Here is a 15,197-nt window from a genome sequence, read left to right as displayed (position 1 = left end):
TGTTAAAAAATAAATCTTGTAGAGTATGTAGGCTACAGTAAATACATAGAGGCCTCTACACATATGCATTACCACATAAATTTCAGTGCAGATCAGCTGCAGATTAACCACTGCAGCAGATACTTGTTCGCTGCCTACAGAGCACAAGCTATCAGTCATTCATCTGTAATTACCATTATCTTTACATTTAAGACATTTAGCAGGTGCTCCGCTCCATAGTTACATGTAAATGTTGAGTTATAGCCTAAGTTAGCTACTTACCTGTAACAATTCCAATTTTTTGTTCTGAAGCATGTTCACGGATGTCCTATGATCTTATCTGTATTCAACAAACTGTAACCCAACCTAACTTTCTGTTAGTTCACAGGATCATTACAGTGACATCCAAGTTGTACTGCATGTCATTCTTCTTGTTTGCAGTGTGGCCCATGAATGGCATGTGAAGGAATGGGCCTTGATTTAAGAAGATGTACACATTTGAGAACTTGGGCTGGGACGCACTATTTTTTGAAAAAAACAAAAACATGTATTTCTAAGAGGACTGTCTGCACTTATCTGCATAACAATTGGGACGCTTTTATGGAAGGTTAGGATTTTAATATCAAAACTGAGTGGTATACTCAGTGGTAGCTCAACACAGAATGACAATACAGGGATTGATGAGTTCTCAAAACAACCTCCTTGATCCCATCCTTCCTAGGTCATCCATGCCACTGTGATAAAGCTCCTCTCAAAACCCATCCCCCACACAATCTGTATTAAATTTACCCCCTATATACATATGATTGCTCATTAGTCAAAAAAACAGATGTCAATAAACAGATTTTATCTTTGAATTGCATGAGAAAATAATAATAATTTATTATTATCATTATTTTATTTTTTTTTTAATGGAAACGCCATCCAGTGAATTGTCAGCTGATTCAGTGTCAGAGCATAAAAGGGTTGAAAAGTGTAGTCTACTTGTCTGGTGGAGGGTTGAAAGGGTATATTGTCACCCTGTTTAACACAACGTAGCATTATTTAAATTCAATGCAGTTATGTTATTTGGAATATTTATTCCTACGTCGCTTGTTAAAACACAAAATCAAAACAAAAACAAATATCACTTATGGTAATTATCTAGGAGAGGCAAAACAATGAGATCCTAAAGCATATCTAAATAGAATGGCTCATTCAAGTCATCATCGGTGAACCTGCTGTAAGCATGGTCGAAAATGATGTCAGTACACGGCAAAATTCAAGTAATCGATTACACTTATCAGTCATTCTCAGTCACTCCAGCTTAATGCCCAATGCAAACGGTAAAGAGGCAGATAAAGATTAAGAAATTAGCCACCATGCACACTTGTTACGATCAGCGCCATGAACAATGCACGTAAACGAGTTCAGTCATATCATTTGAAACAACATTTGCATGAATCCGCAGGAATGTCAAAGTCGCTTTGGTCTTGCAATCATAACAATCTAATAAAAAAATGGCTTCCCTGGATCCGAAAATCTAATGACCTAATATCCAACGCTAATATCCACCATGTTCAAGTGGTCCGCGCTCTCCTAATTACAACCCTGTGCGGTGCGCCAGAAGACCAACCGTACACAGCTTTTAATGGCTGTTCTCATGCTGTAACAAAATGTACTGATGTTGAGTAATAACATCATTTTTATGCATGTATTTTTTTTTTTTGACGTAGTTGTTGTTAGCTAGCATTGCTAGCCGCTTGGCGGAACAACCGTGTGCAGACGCAACGCAGTTCAGCGAAGTGAACAGATGCTAGTGACCCACACAAGGGTACCCATGCAAAGTTGAGCTGCAAATTTAGATAGATGAATGTCTGCAGTCGACTAAAACTTTAAGACAAATAACACACACGTATTGGCGTGTGAGCAAAGTTTGGGGCTGTGATTTTCGGATGCACTATTTTGTGCAAACTTGCGAGATTCCAGCACAGAGTAGAAGAGCTAGTTGGTGTGAAGAAGCCAGCCCGGATAGGTAGTTTTTGAGATCACTGCATGAAGCTGGGAAACACTTTTCGGGACCGGTTGAAGACCTATCTCGGTGTTTAGTAGTCCCCCAGGTAGTGCACGGCCACTCGACACAAAGCTCAAGTTGCTGGTTAGCTTGCTAGCCGTAGCATTATCCATCTAGTTGAAGAGCTAGCTAGCAGCACTGAGCAGCCTGCCTTCCGCCGACGTGCACTTCCCCCACTCTCCCTCCAGCCGGCTCGCCGCAGCGTTAGTCCGGTACATAAAATGAAGCGACCATCAGCGTTTTGGGAAGCTGTGTGGCTGTTTGGATTTTGCTGATGTATGAGGAGACGATATTGTTTTTGTGAGGTGAGCTGCTTTTAGTTTTGTCTTCTTATAACTTCTTGCAACAGACATACCCAGAGACACACCAACCCTGACCTTAGACCGGGTAACGTTAGCTCCGCTGTCGGTAACATGTAGCTGTTAGCTTCCACTGGATGGATCCGTCTATTTGCTGGAGGACTAGCCAAGCTACCTGAGTGCTAACTTCATGTTGAATAATGTTGAACGGTCCCTCAGTCGTAGGTCTTTCCCACACAATAACTGGTTGACATTTTCACAAGCGTGTGTGCCTGTGCATGATATTTAATGTATTTCTCGTAGTTATGCCTCTTCGGGACACTTTGCTGCTACGTCACCATCGGTAGTTGTTGCCTTTTCCGTATCAGACTGTCGCCAGTGTGACTGGACGCGGCTATTTGCTGGAATACAACTAACCCTTTTGAAGTCGATGTTTACATTTAGAAATAGTGCTTAGCTTAGCAGTTATTCAACTATAAAATCTCAATAGCTTTTCACCCTGGCAAAGCAACAAATAGCAGCAGGTGGTAGACAACGTTACAAAACGAGAACAAATACGGCCAAAGTTATTTAGTAACGTTAACCCCTATAACGTTAACTTAGCTAGCCAGGACCTTAAGACGTTAACTTGGCCGTCATGTCATCACTTTGACTCTGAACAACTTAATTTTAGAGACAACGTGTATTTTGTTTATTTGGTTATCAAACTGTGATACAACACCCGTTGTGTTTTTGTAGGACCGGTTAGTCACTTATCGAGAGGAGGCTGCGTGTTCACTGTTGTCACATTATAGCTGCCTTTATTACGAACATGTAACGCTACAAAAGGAGATTCATGCTCCCATAAGATACTTTACATTCACAGCCTGTTTGCTATTTGATAAACAGCATTCATTACATATAGTGCAGATAAGGTTATGTGTCTTGAATTGAATTTGGACAGTTTTGATTGTAACGTTACAGTACAATCTGCTCAAGCATGCACACCCAATAATAGTTTTGACATTGTCATTGGTTTTGCGCTGTAATCCATTACAGTCTTATTTTAGATTAAGATGATTCCTGCTCCTTAAGTAAACACCAGAAAAGAGACAGATATGGCCCAGTAGGGATACAAAAAGGAACTGTGTGTGTGTGTGTGTGTGTGTGTGTGTGTGTGTCTCTGTATGATAACAGTAGCTCAAAGGATTATTTTCTCAGTCAAAATCATTTTGTGTCTGTGTGTGTGTGTAATGTTACTGATGAAACGAGACTCTCGGCTGTATCTAAACATTTCGAAGCCGCCCACCCCACACACACACACACACACACACACACACACTTCTTCTGCGAGCCCTTTACCTTTGATCGGGGCGTACAGCATCGTATCACAGATTATTCTCTTGTTTGTCTATTTTTTTTTTGGGGGGGGGGGGAGATTAAGGATCATATGAACAAATATTGCCGAAGCTGCCATACACCATAAGTAAAATATACCTAAGCCGATCGGCCCCTTTCAATGTCTCGTCTTGTTAATGGCATTTAAACGTTAGAGACACGGTGTAGCACCCTATTGCTAGTTGTTTGGATGAAACAATGGTGAACCTGTTTAGTCCTGTATAGTTTTTTACAGTATTTTTGTCAATTGCGTGAAGCTTGCAGCGGAACTATGATGTGAGCGACAAAGGTTCAACACGAAAGGAGCACCGCTGCAACAGGAAGTTCTGCACACGGAAGTTGTGTTTTCTTTGTGTATCCCGATTTATGGTTGTTTTATTTAGGAAAACACAATTTTGTTTTTCATATTTTGTGCCTTTTTCCCACTGTCGTTTCACCGGTTTGGATTATGCATTGTTGGGTAAATGAGTATTTGAAGTGTTAAAGCAGTTTCCGATCGATCTGGTTGCTGTAACCCTGGCGCTATTTTCATTATTTGCGAGAAAAGCTCGGCTGCATTAGTGCTAACGTTAGTCAGATTAACACAATGAAATCGGCTAAAGACAGGGCACGTCATTTCTGTGTAATTGTTTGCATTGTTGGTTGTAGGTCCTTATCTGTTAAAAGTGCGTTTGGATGGGTATGGAGGTCAGTGTGAGCTGTGGTGTGGCAAAGGAAGATGCATTTTTTTCATATTGATGAACATATGTTGGTCTGTTTTGGAATTTGAGACCTGCATACTTGTTAGCTGTTATTTATGTGACCAAACCTACATCTAATGTGTTAAGTAGGTGTATTAAGTGTTTTATTTTAATATTATTATAAGATATGTTTTATTCCATCCATTATTCATGCAATAATAACAGACAGAGACAATAACAACAGAGTGACCCAACAAAATGTCCACAGATTGTTTGCATGCTGTGAAAGATTTACTTACAATGTACGTCTTCTGATTATCATTAATAAGTTGATTCTACTTATATATTTAAATTGCAGATCTCTGTCAAGGAGGTCAATATCAGCACGGGGGATGGACGAGCAGAAATCAAACTGTGAAGAGAGTGAGTCGGAACCAACAGGTAATGATGATCATACTGTATTGGGGTTTGATGTAAACTGAAAGGTTCTCAAATGTTTAAGAGAAATACACAGATTATGTATTTTCCCACAACAGAGATTTGTAAATGTAAATTATTAGATGCGAACACAGTGGGAATTAATTCATTTGAATTTTGTTGCTCAATGACAGATAGGTTATTATGTGTTTTGTGAAAGCTTCATTCTTATACACACGTTTTTTCCTTTGTTTGTTGTTCTTGAAGTGGAGTGTTTTGATTTTTCTTCTATAAATCTTTCCTCTCTCTGTTTGTAGCTGATGACAATGCCCCTGCAAAGCAGCTTGTCTCCTCTGAGGGGGAGTCTAAAGCCCTTCCTGCTGCTGAAGACGTGTCTGGTGTTACTGCAGCCTCTTCCAGCACACCTGTGTAAGTTCTTCATTCATATTGGTGGAGTCTTTCTCCCAATAAGCAGCATCAAAACTGAATATTTGCTTGTGTTTTGACTGTGCAGAGAGAGTGTTCGAGCATGTGCTCTTTGCAACTGTGTGGAGCGCAGCCTGCATGGACAGCGGGAACTGAGACACTTTGGGCCAACTTCTGAGCAGGTGACCCTCAAGCCATCAGCTTCCCCACTGCCACAGCCTGGGAATGATGACCTGTCTTCCATTGGATTTTCTGACTCTCCCTGTGTGGCGGCGCTCTTTGACGACTCAGGTTAACCTCAAACTATTATAATTTGTAATTTATTATTGTACATTAAATAATAACCCTACAAATTAATTATATTCTGGATTCCATCTGCTATGAATATAGTGCAGGGATGAAGAACTGAAATTTGGTTAGAGATTTTACTGATTTGGGTTTTGTGATGAACAGGGGGATTTTGGGTTCATCATTGGTGTGCGGTGTGGTCAGAGGGAGTGAAGCGGATGGAGAATGAGGAGCTGGAGAATGTGGATAAGGCTGTTATCTCAGGGACACAGCGGGTAAGTGCCCTGTCTATAGATGTGGATTAGATGGTATCAAATGAGAATATAATGATTAACAGGGGCCTCCTTCATACGATCTTACTTGTTACAATTGGTTTGTTTCAGCTTTGCGAACACTGCAAAAGGCTGGGTGCAACCATTCGATGCCATGCTGAGGGCTGCTCACGGTTCTACCACTTCCCCTGCGCGGCAGCGAGTGGATCTTTCCAGTCCATGAAACAGTTGGTCCTCCTCTGTCCGGAGCACATAGACAAGGCAGAGGAGTTGGGTAAGAAAAACAAGCATCTCCATCAAAGTGTTGATGGTATTACTTGGTTCAAATCAAAGCAGTCAGTTAGATAGATTCCTCTTTATTTAGTTTTTCACTGTCAAACTTGAGCACAGAGGGAAAATACACAGACATTTCAGCTGTGCCTTCTTCAGACTTGACTTTGACTACACGCACCCCAGTCCCCCCTTTTTGTTTTTACTTGAGCACAGTGTTCCTTAATACTATGATGTTGTTAATTAGGACATGCTCACAGTATAATGCTTAACCTTTTACTCTTAATCAAACACAATGATCAGCTGCCATTGTCAACAAACGGCAATATTGTCCAATGCCATAACTCTTTCGAGTTCGAAATTCCTGTAAGACAACCAGGACTGCTCCATACTGTTCTGCCAAGTCCTTGAACATTTGTATGCTCTTTGTTGTCATAAAATGTCAGCTACCTGCATTGCTTGAAGGTGAGAAAAAAGCAATCAAAGCGATGTTTTCTGTTTAAATGTTTTTAAATGTTCGCAATGCTTCACTTTGCTTAACAGTACAATATGCACTTTTTTAAAAGAGTGGCCACTAGCTATCTAACTATTCTCTTATAACTTCCAGGTTGAACTAAAAAGAACAAAAAACCCCCCAAAAAATATGCTGATGTGATTTCATTTTTCTTTTTTACAGCGGGTGAAGAGGCTTGGTGTGCAGTGTGTGACTCAGCGGGGGAGCTCACAGACTTGCTGTTCTGTACGGGTTGTGGCCAACATTATCATGCTGCCTGTCTGGAGATTGGTGCCACGCCCATTCAGCGGGCAGGATGGCAGTGCCCAGAGTGTAAAGTGTGCCAGACTTGCAGGTGAGTTAAACTGCACTCTAAGCAAGAGATTTAGTGCTTAATATTTCTTATTGGCTGGACCGCAACAGTGGAGACAGCCCTATAATTGCAATTGTCCATGACTGACCGAGTGAATAGCTGAGTGATGAAGTTACACCATTGGTCTTCAAAAGTTGACCAAAGCTCAGTACAGTGAAGTATCCCTGAATGGGTTTCGCACCAAATGGCTGCGATGGTGGAGCCAGGCTAAAAGCTGTTCTAAATTTTGCTGTCGGACTGTTAATGTGTTACATAAGTCAATTTTAGTTTTTTCCCAGGTGAGAAAGTAACCATTTAGATTCTCTAGGATAGGTTTGTTTATTCAAATAACGCAGACATTTTCGGATATGTGAGTAGATGCTGGCCAGGTGCTAACTGGTCATCTCAGCTACCATCAGCCCGCCTCCCAAGATGACCGGCCGGTCAACATCCGTCATCATTCTGGGAGCTGGGGCTGGTTGCTGTGTGGGCTTCTTGGGCAGCCCATAATACAAAGACAATAGCCCCTTATGTTTTTTCCTCCCTTCATTCCACCAAACATTTAATCTCTTGTTTAGACAGGTTTTTTTTAACTTTATTTGTAAAAATAAGCCACACAAGGTAAAAAATGAGATTATCTTTACATCTCTAACAGAGGGGGAGGTCTTAACATTTTTGACTTTTCCTCATTCAACCGTATAATCAAAACTAACTGGATTAAAAGATGTCTAAAAGATCCAGATAGCATGTGGAATATTATCCCAAACTTTCTGTTTAAAAAAAAAAAAAAAAAAGGAGATGGTCAAATTTGGTTCCTTCTATAAAAGCACAGCTATTCTCCTCACATATGTTTCATCCTGTAAAACAGATATTTAATTGTGAAGGGCTTATGTATTCGTATGATGATTTTATATATAGTGTTCCTGTCTCCCTAAGTGATCATAGTTATGTAATGAATGCATTGTCAATTGGCATTATATGCTTATCCCATTGCTTATCAGGTATATCCTAATACTTTAGTACTTTTTGTTATTATTTGAAAATGCTTGAACGTGTTTATTCAGTGTTCACATGTGACAGTGTTGGATTAATCCTCAATTGGATCTTAAAATATATTTTATTGAGAACACTTTCTTAAGAGAACATGACTTGTTGTGTATGTTCAACAATCCTAATTTCTCTAGCATAGGAAAATATGTAATTACATTGTTCTTTATTTTAGCCAACTTTCACATTTATAAAATTGAAATTTTGAAAAAGTTTCCAATTTATATTATGTTTAATCAAAGAGAACTAGGCATATCTTCAAACATTTCATACACTGTCCAGCCATATATTAGGTTTTGACCTAGTCTTGTTTTTAAAGGCATTTGTCCTATTTCACTTCAGCGTTATTTTCCATTTCTGAGAATAATGTTTTGATTCTTCAATTTCATAGACAACCAGGAGAAGACTCCAAAATGTTGGTATGTGATGCCTGTGATAAGGGCTACCACACCTTCTGTCTCCAGCCAGCCATGGATTCTCTACCCTCGGACCCATGGAAATGCAGAGTAAGTCACATTTGTCATTGAAACACTTACCTCAGAAACTATATAACAAGTTCACGTACTTTTTGGAGACTGTCAGACAGTTATAACACATCACACATTTTTATTTAAAAGAGAGTGCTGCCTTGATCATTTGGTTTACACTTTCTCCCTGTTATGCCAGAGGTGTCGCGTATGTACGGAGTGTGGTGTCCGTGGACTTGTGCTGCCAGGTTTGGCCCAGTGGTTTGACAACTACGCCGTGTGTGAAGGCTGCCAGCAACAACGCAGCTCTGTGTGTGGCGTGTGCAGCAGAGCTGCCAATCCATCTGTCGCTCTGCAGTGCTGCAGCACGTGCCACAGGTTAATATAGTGTGCAATTGAAATAGCATTCATTGGAATTTGTTATCATGTGTGGGACTGATGCTCATATTGTCATAACATTTTTCCATCTTGATGATTTCTTTTATTGTCTTAGGTGGGTGCACAGTGAGTGTGCTTCACCGGGGGAGCTTCCAGAAGCCAAGTGCATCTGCCTGCTTTGCAAGCAGGACCAGCAGCAGCTGCCTGCCACTCAAGCATGCAAAGCAGAGATACAAACCAGAGAGGCATCTGAGGAGACTGAAGGACATGTACATTTGGTGGAGATGACAATCCAAACTGATGCAGATATGACGACGGAAGAGCAGACGGACATATCTGAGGTGACACCAAGCGAGAGAGGCACATCAGTGACGGGTCAGGCTGAAGCCACGGTTGACAAAGAAACACCCATGGAGTTGGGTAAGTCCGATTCAGACACTACATAAAACAAAGCTTGCAAGAGATGCCAGTCACGAGTTTTATTGGACTAGTAAAATGATGTGTTTTTGTTTAGCAGTACCTATGTAAGTTAATTAATTCTGGTTTTTAGGGGTGGAGTCTGCAGTTGTTGAGACAACAGACACTGGGGACACAACCATGGAGGAAGGGCCACAGGTTGCAAAAGAAGAATTAACTTCTGCGGTGCCTGTGGCTCCACCCGAGTCTACAGGTAAACTCAGAACCCACCGTGGACGTGCATATTTGAAAATGAACACAAAGAAGTACTTTATCATTTGTATGACGGTGTGCTTCAACTAATGATAGATTTGTAAATGATAACACTAATAACCATGCATTCCTTATTCTCATATGTAGAATGTGCAACAACAGAACAGGGAGCCTCTTGTCTACCTGCTGATGAAGAGAGAGTAGAAGAGGCAGTTAGCCAGGTGACCCGAGCTGCACCTTCCCAGGACTCCATAGCAGAGACACAGTCTAACAAGCCTAAAGTAGAACCAACACCAGCGTCAGAGCAGGGCCCTGAAGATATGGAGGTGGAGAAGCAGGAGGCCAGTCCTTTAGTGGAACAAGAAGTATCACCAGAGTTATTAAAGGGTGGATCTGACAGCGTGCCTATGACAGAACTTTTCAGTAAGGCTCCACCAAAGTTATCAGCTTCTTCTGCCTCTGCGGACAAAACAGAGCATCTGCCCATGTCTGCTCAGGAGGAGAGAAGTCCATGCCAGGACCCCCAGTCTCCTCTGTCTTTATCAGGAGACACACAAGAGGCCCTCTCTGCTGTGGACATGGAGGGCAGGCTACTACCTCACTCAGAGGAGGAGGACGAAGACGAAGAGGATGATGAGAACTTGAGAGAAGGGCATATTATAGACATTAAGCAGGAACCGCTCGAGCATGAGACAAAGCCAGAATTGCTGCTGGATGAGATGTCCATTATGAGCCATGGAGATGAGAGCAGCAGTGGCTTTCTGGGCTCTCCTGGAGAACCTGATCCTCAGAACTCCATGGAGTTCGGCCTTATGCCTGCTGGACGCTCACACCCAGATAACCTGCTCACAGAGACTGATGACTCACTTCCCTTTGAACCCCTCAGAAGTGACAGAGAGAAGGTGAAACGCAGAGGATCCCCAGGCCGCTCACGGGTCAAACAGGTGAAGTCCAAGTGTACAAATGTACACATTTGAGTGATTATATTTAAAAATGTGACATGTTTGTTTAATTCTTGTTTTTGTTTTTAAGATGTTGGTGTTACATTGTTTCAATGTGACTTTACATTAAGATTGTTTTCCTTGGTTTGTAGGGGCGAAGCAATAGTTTCCCGGGGAAGCGTAGACCTCGAGGGGGTAGTGTAGGGAGAGGGCGTGGTGGGAGGTCACGCCTCAAAGCCATGGCCTCTTGCATCGATGCCTTCTTGGTGAGCTGTACTTTATATATCATTGAAATAGCATGAAATTCTTTCACCTTGATAATGTGGTCATTATTATGATTATTATGATTTGATTAAATATTTTTGATATGTTGCTTGATCCCTTGTGTACAGCTAAGCATGACTACAGACACTGGAATAAATAAGGAGGAAGACGATGAGGAAGATGACACCATGCAGAACACAGTGGTTCTTTTCTCAAACACTGATAAATTTGTCCTGCTCCAGGTATAGACCTTGTTATAGTGTGACATTTTTAGTTATCGTTTTTTTGGTTAGTGTGGCATTTGTTGTACCAAGAACCACATTTGTCACTGTTAAATGCAATGCAAACACACTGTACGTTTCCTCTAAATAATTTTTCTTTCTCATGTTCTCTCTGTTTTCAGGATATGTGTGTTGTGTGTGGCAGTTTTGGAAAGGGTACGGAGGGGCAGTTACTGGCATGTGCTCAGTGTGCCCAGTGTTACCATCCTTACTGTGTGAACAGTAAAGTAAGCACAGTGTTATCCTTTGATCCTTTTTTCATCTTTGTACTTTATAAATCCTGATATATTAAACCTGACTATTTCTGCAGATCACCAAGACGATGCTCCGTAAAGGCTGGCGCTGTTTGGAATGTATTGTGTGTGAGGTCTGTGGAAAGGCTTCTGACCCTTCCCGTCTGCTGCTGTGTGATGACTGTGATGTCAGCTATCACACCTACTGCTTGGACCCGCCCCTGCACACAGTACCCAAGGGTGGTTGGAAGTGCAAATGGTAAAAAAAAAAAAAAAAAAAGATAAACTCAAGAAGTACAATGCTTCGTTCAGCCTTGTAACTTTGAATGGGGTCAAATGGAAATTAATACATGTACATTTGCATATTATGTAAAACACACATGCCTCATCCCTGCATTACCAATTCAGAGGCCTCTCTCTCTGTCTCTTGCTTCTGTAGCAACAAAAAAGGCAACTCACATTGGCGTTTGTATTTTTTTTAAAATCTTGCATATTTGCTGTAGAATTGTTACAGTGTGCTTCACTTCCATGTAGGTGTGTGTGCTGTGTACAGTGTGGTTCCAGCTCACCGGGTTTCCACTGTGAGTGGCAGAACAACTACACCCACTGTGGCCCCTGTGCCAGCCTCGTCACCTGTCCAGTATGCAGAGAGAACTTTATGGAGGAGGAGCTGCTGCTGCAGTGTCAGCACTGCGATCGGTGGGTGATGCTCATTAGAACTACATGTGCACACAGAAACTGAGGTATTCATTAGACTGCAGCTAATGAAGACTAGCAGGGAATGGATTATTTATATATTTTTCACATCATGAATTATTCCGTAAGATCTTTGATTTGCTGTGTGATTTGTTATGAAAAGTATGCTTATCAATGCATTTCTGTGTGCCTGTGCAGATGGGTCCATGCTGTCTGTGAGAGTCTGTACACAGAGGATGAGGTGGAACAAGCTTCTGATGAGGGCTTTGCATGCACATCATGCACCCCATATGTTCCAAAACCTGTGGGTAAGTGATTCTGTTTTAAAACTCAAGACATGAAGACTACGGTTACAGAAATATTCATGGAATATTCTTGCATGTGCTGATAACTGATGACTTTTCTTTGTTTTTTTCCCACTTGCTTTTTACCGTTGTCCACAGTAGTAGAGTCAGCCATTATGGCTTCCATAAAAATCAAAGAGCCAGGTTAGTGGTTTATTCTTATTTATTATCACAAGCACATTCTACATGATTTTTGTGTGTTTGATGTTTGTCTGGTTGTAGGTCACTTAGTTTTGCAATTCTCACTTTACAGAGCCCCAGTTCTACCGGTTGGAGGGTGTATGGTTGACAGAATCAGGAATGTCCCTGCTTCGCAGCATCTCCATGTCTCCCCTGCACAAGAGACGGCAGCGTCGCTCTCGTCTTGGTACCCTGTGTTGTGAAGGAGGTTCTGATGGAATGGACCTGAGGGAAGTTGAAGGAGAGGGGGATGATGGAAAAGGTTGGCACACTGTCCCCTCATCTATTTGGTGTATGAACACGTTCCTTTAATACAAAACACTTTGTGCAAACTCAATGTTAACTTGTATATCTAGGCTGTGGGGAGCCCATGGACTGTGACTCTAAGATGGAGAACCCTGGGAGCCCTGACAGAGAAGGTGGTGCAGAGGGAGGCACTGAAGGCATGGCTGACTGCGAGGGTCTTAAAGGGGGGGCAGAGGAGACAGAAGACGGCAAAAAAAGAAAGCGGAAACCCTACAGGCCTGGTAAACTTCCACAATTTTACAAAACAACTTGCAAAAGCACGGAGTATTTGTAAATGATTCATGGATATTTTATTAATTTTTTTTACTAGGAATTGGAGGCTTCATGGTGCGACAAAGAAAGTGTCACACACGAATGAAGAAAGAATTTTTTGCCCAGCTGGCTGGAGAGACTACGCTAGATGGACATCCAATAGAGAGAACCATTGAGGAAGGTTAGTGACGATAATAAATTACTAATTTCATCCAATATTTCAATGTTACAATGAAGTTTTTCCACAATCTTCATGTTTTTCATCACAGAAAATAGTGATGATAGACAAATGATAAACCCATAACACTGGGTGCAACACTATTATTAAAATATGCTCAGTTATCTCCATAGTGAAGTGATACTGTATTTAATCGTCCCCCTCCCCTCTCTGTGACAGTCAGCTTTTCACACCACCTTTTGAGTGAAGTGATCTAGAATAAAGATAAAAATATTTTATTTCTTATGGTCAGATAGCATATCATAAGAACCACTTCTGAGAGAAAAATTTAGTTAAAAGTATGAAAGTAAGCAGTTTGGTCCCTCTGACTGATACTATATATGACTTCATTCCATCTTTAAAACCTCAGTGTGTAAGCGGCATGTTACTTTTGTAGCTACTGGAGGTGGCGCTAGTTTGAACTACTTTATATACAGTTGGACCGTAAATCAGCATAAAACAGCTGTCGGTACGTGTCCTGAATCCTTGCAAGAAACAAAGGTTGTTTTCCACTGCAGCACAACTCAACTGTTTTAAGTAATTTGTTGCATTGTTGGATCTTTACATTTTCATAGTTGAAGACAGTAGAAGACTGAAACAAAGGTACATACTGAACCATGAATGTATACTATTAATCCATTCGTTTCTACTGTTACATCACTAGCTTGTAGAGTATGGGACTTTTGGCTTATTGTGTCCCATCGCTAAGGCTCCAGGGTTTTCAGACATTAATCTTGTTTGATTAACACACCTCTCTTCTTCAAAAAACTGGTGGGTCATTATTATGCAAATGAGTTGAACTTGTCATAGCTTGTGCTGGTAAAAACATAGCAGCTCTTTGCATTTATCTGTTGGTCTGAATGACCACTCATCATCCTTCAGCAGTGGTAGTTTGGCCCAATTTCTTTATGAATACTGTGAATTAGGGCAACAGAATTTCTTCTGTTTTAATGTATGTAGGACCTCACCCTGACATTGATAACATAATGGATCCCAAACCAGTGGAAGGTGAGGAACAGGCCAAGAAACGTCGGGGCCGTAAGAAGAGCAAACTTGAGGACATGTTTCCAACTTATCTCCAGGTTTGTGGTCTCTCTATGCTGTCTATGCTTTAAAAAGTTTTGAAATTTCTGGTATCAAGTGATCTAATGCCTATATCTTAAATGTTTGTAATTCAAATGCAGGAAGCTTTCTTTGGAAAGACACTCATAGACTTGAGTAAGAAAGCTGTGATACCTCCTGGGCAGAGGCCAGGGGCATGTTTGGTCCGACCTTCATTATCAGCACCATCAGGGGTCAAAACTACTTCCCCAGAAAGTAAGAATACTAACTTGAAATGTGACTCTTGAAAACTTTGCGAATTATTTGTTATACTGGGTGTAGAAATGGGCAGTACATTTTGAGTAACCTCTGTGCTTCTCTCACTAGCTGAGGCCAAGGATTGTGTGGTGGAAGAAAATTTTCCTGTCAAGCAAGAAGGGGGTGACGCCCACCAGGCTCAGGGAGAAGGTGCAGGTAAGCATCTGTTTGGTCACTGCATCTGGTTTATTGTAATGGCATTTAGGTAATCCCAGGTTGGTTTAACAGTACATGTTTTTTTAGGAGTTTCTGCACCATCCTCATCTCTCAAGGACCAGGTATCAACTGATCCTCATGACTCTGATGCAGAAAAAAGTGAAGGTAATCTCCCCGAGTGGATAGTTTGGTATACAGTTTGCACCATTAAGTTAGGAAAAGATTTAATATCTGATGTTCCACCTTACATGCTGTTGTCCTTGCCTGGCAGGTCTTCCGCAAGGGGTGGAGAGTCAGGACTCTGAGCAGTTCTTCAGAAAGGTTCTGGGAGTGTCAGATGGCTCCTCTTTGGGGGGCATGAAACCCATCTTGGAGGGCAGTAAGGGAGAACTCAATCGTAGCACTCTGCCGCAGAGATCTCTCCTCTCAGGTGTGTAGAAGGGGATACCTGCAGATTATATCATGAAAACCTCCATTTAAAACTATATAGTATATGAAAAG

The 15,197-nt window shown here is 41.4% G+C and overlaps 1 protein-coding gene across 2 annotated transcripts in view; it reads left to right on the top strand.

Annotated features, from left to right (window-relative positions):
* Positions 1-1,879: 1,879 nt before the first annotated feature.
* The window catches only part of kmt2d (lysine (K)-specific methyltransferase 2D), a 34,592-nt gene continuing 21,274 nt past the window's right edge, over positions 1,880-15,197 (top strand). Inside the window, exons 1-28 of one of the 2 annotated variants that reach the window (XM_053316954.1) lie at positions 1,880-2,337; positions 4,747-4,829; positions 5,123-5,234; positions 5,320-5,522; positions 5,685-5,794; positions 5,903-6,065; positions 6,738-6,909; positions 8,345-8,459; positions 8,620-8,798; positions 8,914-9,218; positions 9,406-9,413; positions 9,800-9,854; positions 10,017-10,411; positions 10,561-10,674; positions 10,801-10,914; positions 11,076-11,180; positions 11,264-11,445; positions 11,721-11,885; positions 12,081-12,190; positions 12,326-12,370; positions 12,480-12,668; positions 12,763-12,933; positions 13,023-13,145; positions 14,142-14,263; positions 14,366-14,498; positions 14,610-14,696; positions 14,784-14,861; positions 14,968-15,126. In XM_053316954.1, coding sequence (XP_053172929.1) covers positions 4,781-4,829; positions 5,123-5,234; positions 5,320-5,522; positions 5,685-5,794; positions 5,903-6,065; positions 6,738-6,909; positions 8,345-8,459; positions 8,620-8,798; positions 8,914-9,218; positions 9,406-9,413; positions 9,800-9,854; positions 10,017-10,411; positions 10,561-10,674; positions 10,801-10,914; positions 11,076-11,180; positions 11,264-11,445; positions 11,721-11,885; positions 12,081-12,190; positions 12,326-12,370; positions 12,480-12,668; positions 12,763-12,933; positions 13,023-13,145; positions 14,142-14,263; positions 14,366-14,498; positions 14,610-14,696; positions 14,784-14,861; positions 14,968-15,126 — 3,763 coding nt within the window. In that variant the 5' untranslated portion in view covers positions 1,880-2,337; positions 4,747-4,780. Of the gene's footprint in view, positions 2,338-4,746; positions 4,830-5,122; positions 5,235-5,319; positions 5,523-5,684; positions 5,795-5,902; positions 6,066-6,737; positions 6,910-8,344; positions 8,460-8,619; positions 8,799-8,913; positions 9,219-9,405; positions 9,414-9,611; positions 10,412-10,560; positions 10,675-10,800; positions 10,915-11,075; positions 11,181-11,263; positions 11,446-11,720; positions 11,886-12,080; positions 12,191-12,325; positions 12,371-12,479; positions 12,669-12,762; positions 12,934-13,022; positions 13,146-14,141; positions 14,264-14,365; positions 14,499-14,609; positions 14,697-14,783; positions 14,862-14,967; positions 15,127-15,197 lie in introns of those variants that run through there. The other variant, XM_053316953.1, reaches the window with a different exon arrangement.

The sequence above is a fragment of the Scomber japonicus genome, chromosome 4 (genome assembly GCF_027409825.1).
Source record: "Scomber japonicus isolate fScoJap1 chromosome 4, fScoJap1.pri, whole genome shotgun sequence".
NCBI classification, from domain to species: domain Eukaryota; kingdom Metazoa; phylum Chordata; class Actinopteri; order Scombriformes; family Scombridae; genus Scomber; species Scomber japonicus.
Note: the sequence above shows the minus strand (reverse complement) of the source record. Positions and strands in the feature narration are given on the sequence as shown.